Genomic DNA, 13,915 nt, shown 5'->3' with positions numbered 1-13,915 from the left:
AAAATACTAGGATTGATCTATACACTTTATTTATTTCCCTCCCATCAGTAGGCCCCTATGTCTTTTATGAAGACTGCATGAAGTATTGCATAATATATACCAAGAAGGCAAATGTTCTAACAATCAGAAAACACAATATTCCAGGGAAAGGGTCATAATTCCACAGCTCCTGCAATGCCTATATGATCTCATGTTGAGTAAAAAACGGTGTCTGGTATACTGAGCAGACACTGCTCTTGGCAGACACCAATGAGCTTGACTGCCTCCAGTCCATCTGCAAAATCATCTGAAATAGCCATGCTTTTGGGGGGAGGGGGAAACCAGGATTCTAAATCAGAGACAGGGAACCTTTGGTACTTCAGATGTTATTGGATTACAGTTCCCATCATCCTTGACTATTGGCCATGCTGATGGGAACTGGAGTCCAGCAGCATTTGAAGGGGACCAGGTTAGCAAACTGTCTGCTGCAGAAGAAACTACCAACTATGGCCATGTTTTCTTATTGCCCAGTCCAACTTCCTTCCATAATCTCCCCACCCCTTTTGTTTGATGTGGAAGGATTCAGGAATCGGGTACATATACGGTATATGCGCATGGAAACTCAGGCTCCATGTGCACTAGCTGCTCTTGAGATAGTCATATGATTAAGTGTAAAACTCTGGAGAGTTTTTTTCAGCCAGTTCAACTGCATAGCTTTTCAGACCTTCAACGTAACTGCACGAAGATCTTAAGAGTAGCTGGTTGCCTGTGTTGGGGCCAGAGCTTGCATAGATACCTTTGTGCATTTGGGCAAATGCCCAGGAAGTGTGTACAGCATTTCCAGTCCTTCTGATATGCATTATTTTATCCATAAACTCACAGAATAAACTTTAAACAAGTCTGAAAAAAATCCAATTGCATAGTATCACCAGTACAGAAAACTTTATGGACTTGCACGTTCCCATATGTGTAACCTATGTTGCTTATGTTGTGCTTTTCTCATTAAATCTGCTTGCGTTGAATCAATAAGGGGAATAAGCTCATAAAAGTAACCCAAACATTCACGATGCTGAAGCTGGACTGACAAGCAAAAAGCAGACAAAACAGACCCTTTAAGCATCCAGTAAAAATCTGGGTTTCTATCTACAGCTGCAACCTTGAGGTGAATCGGATGTTTTTTTAAAAAAACAAAAAGGGTCTGTTCAGCTTCACTCTTGCAGAAATGTTATAACTTTGCCCTGTCAATCCCTTGAATCTGAGAAAGGTACAGCTGGGAAGCTGGGCTTCCTTAAAACTGCTCAGACATGAAGCCCATAAAACTGAACGTTAAAGCACCACTCCATGGCATTATGTAGGTTGGTCCATGAAAATGGTCCCCAGTTAACAGGGTGTGTGGGAGACAAAGGTGCCCTGACTGGCAAGGGTACATGTCTCTGTCTTTTGTAGTGTTTGATGCACTAAGTGGGTGGGAAGCAGGTTGATTCCTCCTGTTGTTGTTCAGCAGGGTCTTCAAACTAGAGTTTCTTCTCCTATCCAGGCTACCCTCAGACATGAAAAGGCACCTACACAGCCACCAGTGCACAATGGGATGGGTGTTTACATCACTGAGCAGCTGTAAAAGATCAGGATTGAACTCATGATGCATTCCAAAAAACCATCCTACTATTTATACTGAGCCATCAAAATCTTCGTGGTCAGCTGCCCAGCATATGAATGTCAGCATGGGGTAGCTTCCAAATAAACGCATAGTGCTTCACAAAGGAGCAAGCACAACAAAAACAACCCCTTGCACCTTGTCATTTGCAACCTTGATATCAACAGAAAGAGGGAAAAGGCAATGATAAGGGATTATGGATAGGAAGAGCCAAGGATAGTCAAACCCAAACCAGGTGTTCTGTGATTGCCGTACTCTGGTCAGAGGAAAGACCCCATGTATTTGATCCAATAAGAACTTGGAAGCACCTAAGTTCTAACATGCATTGGACTCTTCTGAAAGCTCAGTACCCTGCAGATCTCTACCACTGAGCACAAAAAGCTAATCTCACACACATGTGAGTGGTTGCACTGACCAGAAATCCAGTGAAACGCTCTCCTGTTTAGACAGCTACATGTTAGGGAAGGAGGTGTGTGTCGTAAGCAGTTTCCCTTAAAAAGCTGCAATAAAGACAACCATCAAAATAAAACAACAATCAGAAATGTAAGGGTTAATGCTGCCAGCTGTTTTCCATAGCAAAATAAAGTAGAAAGAAAAGAGACTAATTACAACCTTGATACAAGCAAAATAATATCCTGGCCTCAAGTGTTGCCAAAGCAAATGTTATGCAAAGGTCAGCTTGGAAGAATGTCAGCATCTCAGTTAATCAGAGCCACACCAGCGCTAGGAAGAGCTTCTCCATTTTGTAATAAGGGGAAAAGCTGACTCGCCTGATGGCGAAACACCACAGACAGCTGCATCATTCTGTTCTTGCACCACGGCTTCTCTCAGTGGGTGGCAACCTTGAGTTGCTAGCATGCGGTTCTATAAATGGCACAAAAGTTTATCAGGGACTAAGAAGCCAATGGCAAGCCAAGTTTTGGAAGTTGTAACTTGCTCACACCAGTGAGAATTTCAACCGATAAGCGAGGGGGCTAAACAAGCAACAGGCTGGAAAAAGAGGTCCCAGAGGCTGGCTTGCTGTGTCCAGAGGTCTTGCCTTGTGTAAGACTGAATCCCCGTCCCCACCCACTGTCTCTGAAACAACTGCATCAGCTGGAATCCAAGATAAATGAAAGCAAATCAGGGGATTTTGTAGAAAGCATTGCACAACGATGGAGGAAAATGATGAAATTTCCATAGCAACATCAAACCATTTTGCAAACTGCACTCAAGTGACTATGGTGACTCAACATTCTGGAGTGCACAGACTTAAGTCAGCTTTAAAAAGTAGTAATCATTTGCATGTGTCCAGAACTTAAGCTTCTCATGCTGGCAATAATCCACTCAATGCTAAGTTTACAGTGAAGGAAGGTGGCCTTGCAAATAAAGTACTGAACAAGCATTCAGGAGAACTGGGTTCATGTGCAGCTTCCACACAACACAAGCGAGAAGCTGGGTACAACTGCATATTCCCTCACGGCAATTTTCACAGATTCCAGGTGATGACATTGCTTTTGAGAGATTATCCAAAACTGAGTTTCAGCTGACATCCGGAAAATGTACGGAAGTATGCTTTCTTTGTTACTAAGAGGTGGGAAGTGGATTCAGAAGCAGAATAATCTATAGTCCGCTTTCGTTTCTGGATAAGGGGTGCTGTGCATCGCATCTAGCTTGCACAAAGCAGGACATAAATGCATGCATGTTTATTTCCTACCTCTTCCTTCCAGACACTGCCTTGGGAGGCATACTGCTATGGCGGTTTTCAATCCCTTACTATATACAGTGGTACCTCTGGTTGAGAACGGGATCCGTTCCGGAGCCCCGTTCGCAACCTGAGAGGAACGCAACCCGCCTCTGCATGTCTGTAGGTTGTGATTTGCCGCATGCGCGTGACATCATTTTGAGCGTCTGTGCATGCGCAAGCAGCAAAACCCGGAAGTAACCCTTTCCGGTACTTCCAGGTCGCCGCGGGACACAACCTGAAAACGCGCAACCTGAAGCAAACGCAACATGTGGTATGACTGTACAGTGGTACCTCTGGTTACGAACGCTTCTGGTTACGCACGCTTTGGGTTACAAGCTCTGCTAACCCAGAAGTAGTTGCTCCTGGTTGTAAACTTTGCTCCAGGATGTGAGCAGAAGTTGCGTGCCAGAGGTCTGCGCGCAGCAGGAGGTGCCATTAGCGAAAGTGTGCCTCAGGATAAGAATGGTTTCAGCTTAAGAATGGACTTCCGGAACAAATTAAGTTTGTAACTAGAGGTACCACTGTATGCTTTTATTCACATAGTTAATTATGATGAAATCCTAGTAAGGGCTATATGGTTTGATTTAAGTATTTCTTACAATCAGACTTTTCTACTGATGACCAATGGCTGGAAGCCTGCAGGCAGGACTCCTGCCTTTTAAAATGTTCTGTATAGTGTTGAACATCTTTAGGCACTACCCACCTTAATAAAAATAATAATATAATCCATGAAATTACAGACTCGATGCACTGGTTGTTGTCTGCTTTCAAGGCCTGGTTTCCAATGCATTTTAACTCCAGTTAATGACAATACATTATTCTCTGTTAACTAAATCTGTCTTGATGAAATGTGCAGTGCTGCACTTTGTGGGCTGTATGTGTCCTTTCCTTTGCCTGGATGGGTGGTCTCAGGATTGCTGATTAAACAGGTTATCACGTCTTCTTTCTCATGCTTTCTCTCCGCATTTGTTTGGGAGTGCATTAATGGTTCAAGGCTAGTTACAGGGGGGGAAGTCATTTGATTCTAGCGGGGTTGCTTCCAGACAACCAGTTTATTGAGAATTTGTCCTGATTTGTTTGCAGGGAGATTAAACAAAGTTGGCTATTTATTGAGCATTATTCTGCTCTGTTCCCGGGAAGGCATCAAAGCAAGCAGTGCTATTTTTCTAGAAGTGTGTGCTCTTTCACACAAACATTTGCACATGTAGAGACACAGCTCGCACCTGTGTTCAGTGTTCACATGCGAGCAAGCCTACAACTGCAATCATGGTGCATGTTTGAAAGGGTAACAAGTCACGCATAAACAGGACAACCTGACACAGCAAGGCCAGCGTCACCCAAAAATATCTTTCATGGGGCATTTAGGATGACATCTCGTTTCAGCTATGCCATTTTGAAACCTATCTTAGCATTTTAAAAAAACCCACCAGCAGTGTAAATATGGCTATGTATTTCTTCATACCAAGATAATAAGTGGAAGAATGAAACTTAAGTAAATGGATATTAAAATATATGGCAGGAAGAACGAACATTTATTAAGCGACGTTCTTGTGTGCATTTTCCTTGTAAACTCACTTTTTTCTGATTAGCTGGAGTCAAGCTCCTAAAGAGCTTCCTTCCCTGTTTGCCAGCATTCCAAATGGTGAAGAAAGTCCACCGACTGAGGATTCTCTCTTCCAGAAACAAGACACGGTGTGTCCAGATGGTTCCCCTGAGAAATAGAGGGAAAGAGTGAGAGACCAAGACTCATCTTCAGTGAGACACAGTGCATTCCAAAGGCACTCGCACAGAAAACGGACCAGCAACATTGCCAGAGGAGCCGAAAGCTGTCACCAGGGAAACATTCTCCTTGTGTAAATAGTAAACTCGAGGTCTCTGGGAGATGAAGACTCTCAACATGTAGGTTTTAGGACATGATCAGCCCACACTGCTCAGATCATAGGAACATGAAGCTGCGAAATAGGTTAAAATTAAGACCATTAAAGCTGCCAAAAGTTGAACAAAAGGAGGAGGAGGATGCCCAAGGCATTCTTTGCTGTTGTCTTATCCAACTTGGATGGATGGCCACCAGGCATTGTATGTAAGATGCCCTGAGCTGTCTGGGAGAGTGAAATATCTGACATAGATCACACCAAGGAATGGATACGCTGCACTGGTTCTTTTAAGAGCCATTGCTCAGTTGTAAAACATCTGCTCTGCATGCACAAGGCCCCAGACTCAATACTTGGTCTTTGCAGAGAAGGCTGGGAGAGACCCCTGCCAGAGAGCTGCTGTCAGTCAGCGGAGGCAATAGGGAGCAAGAGGTTTGACTTGGTATAAGGCAGCTTCCTATAATCCTAAGGAATGTACTGTACTGAAAATGTTTTGGTGTTTCTTTTTTTAAGAAAAGGAAGCTAAATGAAACACAACTGAAATTAAAAATAGTTAGGAGGGGAAAACACCCTAGTGACCCGAACCAAAATATAATCATAAAATACTCATAAGCACGAATGTCAAATGAACAAAAACTTACATTTTTCAGCAATGGGTTGTTGTTTCTAAATTGGCACTATTGTCAAGTATTATTAAACTGACACCGATATCTGTGTGTGAAATGTTGGTGGAATATAACTGAACAGGATTTCATTCCATGAAAGAGACCATGGGGAGAAAAAACGCCCACAATCCATTCAGCATCCCCCAACTTGAGGTGTTTTGTAATTGCTCTTTCTTTAAGTGCTCAAATGCGGCAGAACTAATTGGACCATGTATTTAAAAACATGCTCTTTCCCAGGGCTAGTTTTGCACAAGTTAATACTCTGCGTGTTTTCTGGAACTTAATGGATATCTGTTTTATAAGGTGATCCTTAAGAAATCTAAAGGCATTTCAGAGAGGAAAACCAAAAAACAAGGAGGGGGGCTTCTAATACTTGGTCTTCTGCTCATATGTCTGAAAAGTTGGTTTGTTTTCCCCATAAACTGCAGTGTGCAGAAGTGCACACATACAACCCCCCACCCCATCTCTGAACACACTCAGCACTCAAATTCTCAGAAAAATGTCTTTTTTTATTTAGGAAATGTGTAAGAACTGCTTATCACGAAGGGCCTTTAGAGCTAAACTTCCTTTCACCCCCGAATAGCACCTCCCTTCTGTCCTCAGTTGTTGCTCCCTATATTATGTTATCAAATGGAAGTCACAGTTCTTAGTCTATTAAATATGTGTTCAAGAAGTGAAAGGATAACACAGTCGGAATGGAATAAATATGACAGAGGAAAAAACACAGATAGACAGGCAGTTTTGTGATGGTGGTGGTTTGGTGTGTATGCATGTACTGTGTGTGTGTGTGTGTGAGAGAGAGAGAGAGAGAGAGAGAGAGAGAGAGAGAGATCATGAGAGGGAGAGTGTGAATGATGGGTTGAGGCTGTGGTGCAGTGTGAGGGGCCTTCTATGTTCTACCACATTTTGGGATATGAAGTGCAACTTTAGATTCTTTATCAGCCTGTAACAATACACTAACCAACTAACTAGTCTTGTTAATGGAAGCTTCCACTAGCACAGGGGCGGCCAACTCCCAAGATCTACTTACAGAATTAAAAACTGGCAGTGATCTACCTCCATTTTTGGGTGGTTCAGGTCAAAGTTGTTGACCTTTTTTAAGGGAGGAGGATAGCCCCGTTTTGGGGGGTTCTTGGGGAGAAAAAGGAACAGCCACTCACTTGCTGACTAAACTCCATCTTACATTCCGCAGATCGTGTGACGATGGAGGGCAGGGCGAGGGGAGGGGCTGGATTCAATTTAACCAACGCTAAGGGAAGGGAACCAGCGATCGACCATGATCTACCAAAACCTCCTGGGGATCTACCAGTAGATTGTTATCAACCTGTTGGACATCCCTGCGCTAGCACAACAGGGCTTTCCCTCTTCCTCATTCTCCCCCTCCTCCCACACACTCATCATGTGCCCCCAAACTGATTTGGGGGCAGACCCCCTTGAACAGTGGGGAGATGGTGTGGAAGAGGGCAGATCATTCCAGCAGGCAAGCAGGAATGCTTCTGCTGCCAGAGCGATCTCCTTAGCACTATGCTGAATTTCTTCATATATATATATATATATATATGCAGGTTTTGGTGTCCTCGGGTGTCTTCCCGTGTAAAAGTTGGGGTGTCTAGGCGACGTTTCGACGAGGTCTCACTCGTCATCTTCAGGCTGGTGCTTTCGGCTTCTTGTTACTGGAACAGAGCAGGATCTCAGTGTTTGAGTTCCTATAAATACTGTTGAGGAGGTGTGGTGTATAGCCTCCAATGTTCTGGGCAGAGAGGAGGTTCCCAGGCTAGTGTGCCTTTTCTTCTTTTGTTCCTTAATTACTTGAGGGATATCTTGAGTGATTTCTTGAGTGGTTTCCTGAATCCCACTTAGGTGGGTCATTAGGTGTGGATTAGTTGCTAAAGCCTTCGTGTCTTGAACTCTTGAACTTTGTGAAGAGTTTTTCTGAGAAGATGGCTGTACTGCACTTGGTTGTGCTCTGGCTTGGCTTCGTGTATAGGGGCGAGCTGTGGTTTTGTGGCCTGTGCCAGCCGGATCTGTGTAGGGATTGCAGGGGGGTGCAGCATCCGGAGGTGCCACCCTGGTTTGGCTACTGGATGGTGTCTGTAATTTATCTGTGGAGAGGGTCTGGGTTTGGGTCTGGTGTGGTTGATTGGTGATGGCGTTCTGTGTGCCTCTGGATCTGGTGTCAGATTTTGTGGGGAGGGCTAATTTCCAGATGTCTGGCAAGCGGGATGTGTCGTCACGCTTGTTCATGTTGTGAGGGTGTTTCTCTATCTCGATGGCTTCCATGATTATTCTCTTGTGGTGATGTTCCATGTTAAAGAGCAATTTGGAATCTGCAAAATTAATTTCGTGTCCTGTTTCTTTCATGTGTTGGAAAAGAGAGGAAGTTTTTTCTTCTTTTTTGACGGCATTCTTGTGTTCTGCGATCCGTGCATTTATTCGTCTGTTTGTTTGTCCAATGTACGTGGCTGGGCAGACTTTGCAGGGTATTTCATAGACCCCTTGGTTTTCCAACTGAATTTTATCCTTGGGGTTTCTGAGGATATTGGCTATTTTTTGGTTGGTGCAAAAGGCTGTTTTGATATTGTGTTTATGGAGGATTTTGCTAATTTTATCTGTAGTGCCCTTGATATAAGGAAGGAGGGCTATGCCATTGTTTTCTTCTGTGTCTTGGTTTTTGGGGGGTGTTTCTTTTTGGATTAGCTTCGTAACCCTGTTTTGCTGGTATCCATTGGCAATTAACACATTTGAGAGATTCTGTAACTCAGTTGTCAAGTGGTCTTCGTCAGCCAGGCGTTTGGTTCTGGAGATGAGAGTCTTGGCTACGGAGTTTATTTGTGCACAAATAAACTCCGTAGCCAAGACTCTCATCTCCAGAACCAAACGCCTGGCTGACGAAGACCACTTGACAACTGAGTTACAGAATCTCTCAAATGTGTTAATTGCCAATGGATACCAGCAAAACAGGGTTACGAAGCTAATCCAAAAAGAAACACCCCCCAAAAACCAAGACACAGAAGAAAACAATGGCATAGCCCTCCTTCCTTATATCAAGGGCACTACAGATAAAATTAGCAAAATCCTCCATAAACACAATATCAAAACAGCCTTTTGCACCAACCAAAAAATAGCCAATATCCTCAGAAACCCCAAGGATAAAATTCAGTTGGAAAACCAAGGGGTCTATGAAATACCCTGCAAAGTCTGCCCAGCCACGTACATTGGACAAACAAACAGACGAATAAATGCACGGATCGCAGAACACAAGAATGCCGTCAAAAAAGAAGAAAAAACTTCCTCTCTTTTCCAACACATGAAAGAAACAGGACACGAAATTAATTTTGCAGATTCCAAATTGCTCTTTAACATGGAACATCACCACAAGAGAATAATCATGGAAGCCATCGAGATAGAGAAACACCCTCACAACATGAACAAGCGTGACGACACATCCCGCTTGCCAGACATCTGGAAATTAGCCCTCCCCACAAAATCTGACACCAGATCCAGAGGCACACAGAACGCCATCACCAATCAACCACACCAGACCCAAACCCAGACCCTCTCCACAGATAAATTACAGACACCATCCAGTAGCCAAACCAGGGTGGCACCTCCGGATGCTGCACCCCCCTGCAATCCCTACACAGATCCGGCTGGCACAGGCCACAAAACCACAGCTCGCCCCTATACACGAAGCCAAGCCAGAGCACAACCAAGTGCAGTACAGCCATCTTCTCAGAAAAACTCTTCACAAAGTTCAAGAGTTCAAGACACGAAGGCTTTAGCAACTAATCCACACCTAATGACCCACCTAAGTGGGATTCAGGAAACCACTCAAGAAATCACTCAAGATATCCCTCAAGTAATTAAGGAACAAAAGAAGAAAAGGCACACTAGCCTGGGAACCTCCTCTCTGCCCAGAACATTGGAGGCTATACACCACACCTCCTCAACAGTATTTATAGGAACTCAAACACTGAGATCCTGCTCTGTTCCAGTAACAAGAAGCCGAAAGCACCAGCCTGAAGATGACGAGTGAGACCTCGTCGAAACGTCGCCTAGACACCCCAACTTTTACACGGGAAGACACCCGAGGACACCAAAACCTGCATTCCTGTACCCGTGAAAATCTACGAAAGCAAATATATATATATATATATATATATATATATATGTATATGTGTATATTCATGGATGCATATTCCTTCTGAACCTACACATTTTAGATCTTTTAAAGATGATGGAAATCAAGCAGTCTCTCCCTCTCCCTGCCCTCTCTTTCACACACAAAATGAGCACACTGACAGTATAGGAGCCAGAGAATAAATTGTAGTGAAAGCCAACTAATAGCACTGTAAACCTGACAGTATGGCTAAAATGTGGGCTTTATAGCAAGCTGGCAGATGTCTTTTTGTCCAAGTGTATTTTTATGTCTGCACTTTCAAAATAAAATTCCAATTTGGCACATATAAACACCAGATAACATAAGCAAATACTGGACCTATTTGAAATGTTGAATCCACATGCTTTGCAACCATAACAAGGAAACATCTGCAAATGCAGAGAATAGGTTAGGATTATCAATTTTAAGCACCCTCAACAGACCCAGGGCAGGCAGTTTGCTCTCTCCCCTCCGCCCATCCCTTCCCTACAATTTGGTAAAATCAGTTCTGTTTGCAAGAATTTATGCTCGTTTTGATTAGGCTCATTTCTCACTGTCTTCCATCATGCTTTGAGTGTTTTCTTAAGTAATCATTCCCACCATAAAAGTAATATTTCAGAATGTTATTACCTAGTATGGCATAAAGAAAAATGACCATAGAACAGAACACTAGTTTACACTGAGGATTCTTTCCCTATATTCTAAGCTGCCAAATCATGTTTAAAAATAATCCTGTCATTGTTAGGTAGAATAAATTTATTTCCAATGATGGGGAGGAGACGATTTTGGCATACTCCCCCTTTCTCCTGCAGCAGCCATGCACTACCACCCACACAATTCTAGAAAGCACCCTAATTCTCTGGGGCAGATTGAGGAGGGGGGAAGGGTGTAAGCCATGGGTAGGCAAACTAAGGCCCAGGGGCCGGATGCGGCCCAATCGCCTTCTAAATCCAGTCCGCAGACGGTCCGGGAATCCGCGTGTTTTTACATGATTCCACTTTTACATGAGTGGAATGTGCCCTTTTATTTAAAATGCATCTCTGGGTTGTTTGTGGGGCATAAGAATTCGTGTTTTTTTTTCTACAGGGAAGGAAGAATCTGTCCAAAGAGCTTCCTCCTCTGTTCAAAGCAGCCTCTGCTGAAAGAAAGAGCTTTCTACGAGTGGATGGACACAACTGGATACAAACGATTATGCTTAAATACAGCAGCCCTTTGAAGCAATATACAGTCGTACCTTGGTTTGCCAACAGCTTAGTTCTTGAACGTTTTGGCTCCCAAACACCACAAACCTGGAAGTGACTGTCCCGGTTTGAGAACTATTTTTGGAAGCTGAACGTCCGACGGGGCTTCCGGGGCTTCCGATTGGCTGCAGGAGCTTCCTGCAGCCAATCAGAAGCTACGCTTTGGAAGTCGAACAGACTTCTGGAACAGATTCCGTTCAACTTCCAAGGTACGACTGTATAAATTAGTAAACCCTAAGCAAAGATTTAAATGAAAGGGCTCTTTGTTGTAATTCAATATCTCTTTGGGTCACGTGGGAAATCGTGGAATTAACTGTGCACACTTTTTCAGGCTGAAATGCTATGTACACCTATCCAGGAGTAAGCTGCATTGAATAGTGGAAACCACAAATGAGTAGGCTTTACATAGAATTGCATTAGGCATCTTGTTAGTTAATCCAGAGGTGGGGGGGGGTAACAACACTCTAAGTCTGTTCTCACAATTACCAACCCTCATTTATCAATTTAGTTTGTGTTCACAAAATCATTTAAATAGATGGATTATTTACTGAAGTATGATTGTGAGCTATCTTGGAACTTCAAGGAACCAAGAGGCAGGGTAGAATAGAAAGCATACAGAAAAAGGCAACCAAATGGTTAAGAAAAGGCAAAAGCTAATCTCGGGCCACTGTCTGAATGTGGTCAACTGGAGGCAAGCAACAGCGGACAGGTGTTGCCTTCATGCCTTCCTTGTAAACTTCACAGAGGCACCTGGTTGCCATACTTAGAAACAGAAAGCTGGATCAGATAGACTTTGGTCTGATATAACAGGACTCTTAAATCTGTATATTCTAACGATGAATTCTTGCAGAAAAAATAATTTAAAAAATGCTCCACTGGAAGCACTGCACACCCCAAAGAGGAATATGCTTCTGTCACTACAAGATCAACAGAGCTAGCTAGATACAAAAATGACTGTGTCTAAGCTAGCACACTTACTGCTGTCAAGATACTTTGATTCTGAACAGAAATTTCCCCACTGTTTCAAATTTGGGCCTCCCATAACAAAAGATTGCGACTTGTGCCAAACTGTTAAATGTGGGAAAAGGGGAGCTGGGATGAGACCAACTAATCAAATTCTTCAACTTTTCACCTAAAGTAAGATTTGTAGCAGCCTGGTCTCCAGGGACGAAAGATTGATTATTGCACTGTTGGCTAGCCAAACCCTTTAAAAAACGACTTCTCTAGAGCTGAAAAGACAAACCCATGTGTGGTTTGCTGAAACAGAAATCCTACTTTCACATTTGACAGTTAAGGCCTCTCCTTCGGATCTTAATTTGGCAGGATAGAATGTCCAAGTCATTAATCACTGCTAAACCTTTATTAAATCTGCAGAAGACCTGTGCAAAATAGCGTAACACTTGGTTATGAATTATCTGAATTTCCAAAATCATTCAGTAACTATCAACATTGTTAATATACAAACCACTGAAATGCAATTTTGGGCAAAGAGAATTTATGCCAGGCAGACTTTAAAAGGCCTCGTTCAACATGGAACTACTCTCTGGTTGATTTTATGCTGTGAGCTTTCATGCGCAAAATGGCAACTGGGCAGAGGATGGAAGTGCATGGTATGTGAGGAGTGATCACTCATTCCTGCCCACCACATCGCTGCCGGGTTGCCACACAATCAATAAACACACACACACAAATCACCTCATGCATTGCATCAAATGCAGGCCCGAGCCTGACTGAGTAAAAAGTAACCACAAACAAGTGAAGTAATGGATCATCCTGTAACACATGTTTTTACAAGTCTCCAAGGTACAGTACCTGTTTTAGTCAAAACTAGATTTGTAGCTTGCCTCACTCATGCTCCTGCTGCTTCTGTCATCAGATCAGCCATTGAATGGAGGTGGATTCACACTGATTGATTGATTGATTGATTGACTGTGTTATATCCCACCATTCCTTCCAAAGCACCCTAAGGCAGCGGACAATGATCAAACGCTACAACCCCCATAGTTTTGAAACATTCTAAAAAGCAGCTTAAAACATTCTTAAACAGTGATCTCAGGTTTGCCGGGAACAGTGTCTTTCAGCCATCAAATGGGTAAAAATGAATGCTTTTAAGGTCCCCCCCCCCTGCAAAATCAATAATGAAGGAGACAGATGCACCTCGCTAGGGAAGAGCTCCACAAATGGGGAACCACCACGGAATAGGTCACCACAGAATAGGTCACCACGGAATAGCAACCAGCCCCGAGTGCCGGCACCACCACCAAGGCTTCACCTGCTGATTATATGAGCTATGATGAACACACAGTCAGTCCTCACCACTGCAAACATCATGTCCACATCCTTGGATTGCAACCACTGAAACCAATCCCACAAGTTGTAATTTGAAGGTGCTCTAGAGACCTCCAACACACCTGAACCAATAGTGACAGCAAATTTAGCACAGCCCTGAGCAATTTCCTCCTCAAACTGATTCAGAAATCTCTTACAGGTCTGGATCTGGATTTAAAAAGCTCTGCTGGGTGATGTGGCAGAGAGGTAAGCTCTGTTTGCTACCGTCACTGCCATGTGGCAGGGACGTGGAATGCACTCATGCCTCTATTTAGTCAGATTCGAACCAGGA

General features: G+C 43.4%; 1 protein-coding gene across 5 annotated transcripts in view; it reads right to left on the bottom strand.

Annotated features, from left to right (window-relative positions):
• B3GNTL1 (UDP-GlcNAc:betaGal beta-1,3-N-acetylglucosaminyltransferase like 1) overlaps positions 1-13,915 on the bottom strand; it is a 162,087-nt gene that overhangs the window by 13,555 nt on the left and 134,617 nt on the right. For all 5 annotated transcript variants that reach the window (XM_083428426.1, XM_083428425.1, XM_083428428.1 and 2 more), the window contains one exon: positions 4,935-5,070. In XM_083428426.1, coding sequence (XP_083284552.1) covers positions 4,935-5,070 — 136 coding nt within the window. The remainder of the gene's footprint in view (positions 1-4,934; positions 5,071-13,915) is intronic.

Source organism: Podarcis tiliguerta (assembly GCF_965153285.1).
Source record: "Podarcis tiliguerta genome assembly, chromosome: 2".
Classification (NCBI taxonomy): domain Eukaryota; kingdom Metazoa; phylum Chordata; class Lepidosauria; order Squamata; family Lacertidae; genus Podarcis; species Podarcis tiliguerta.
Note: the sequence above shows the minus strand (reverse complement) of the source record. Positions and strands in the feature narration are given on the sequence as shown.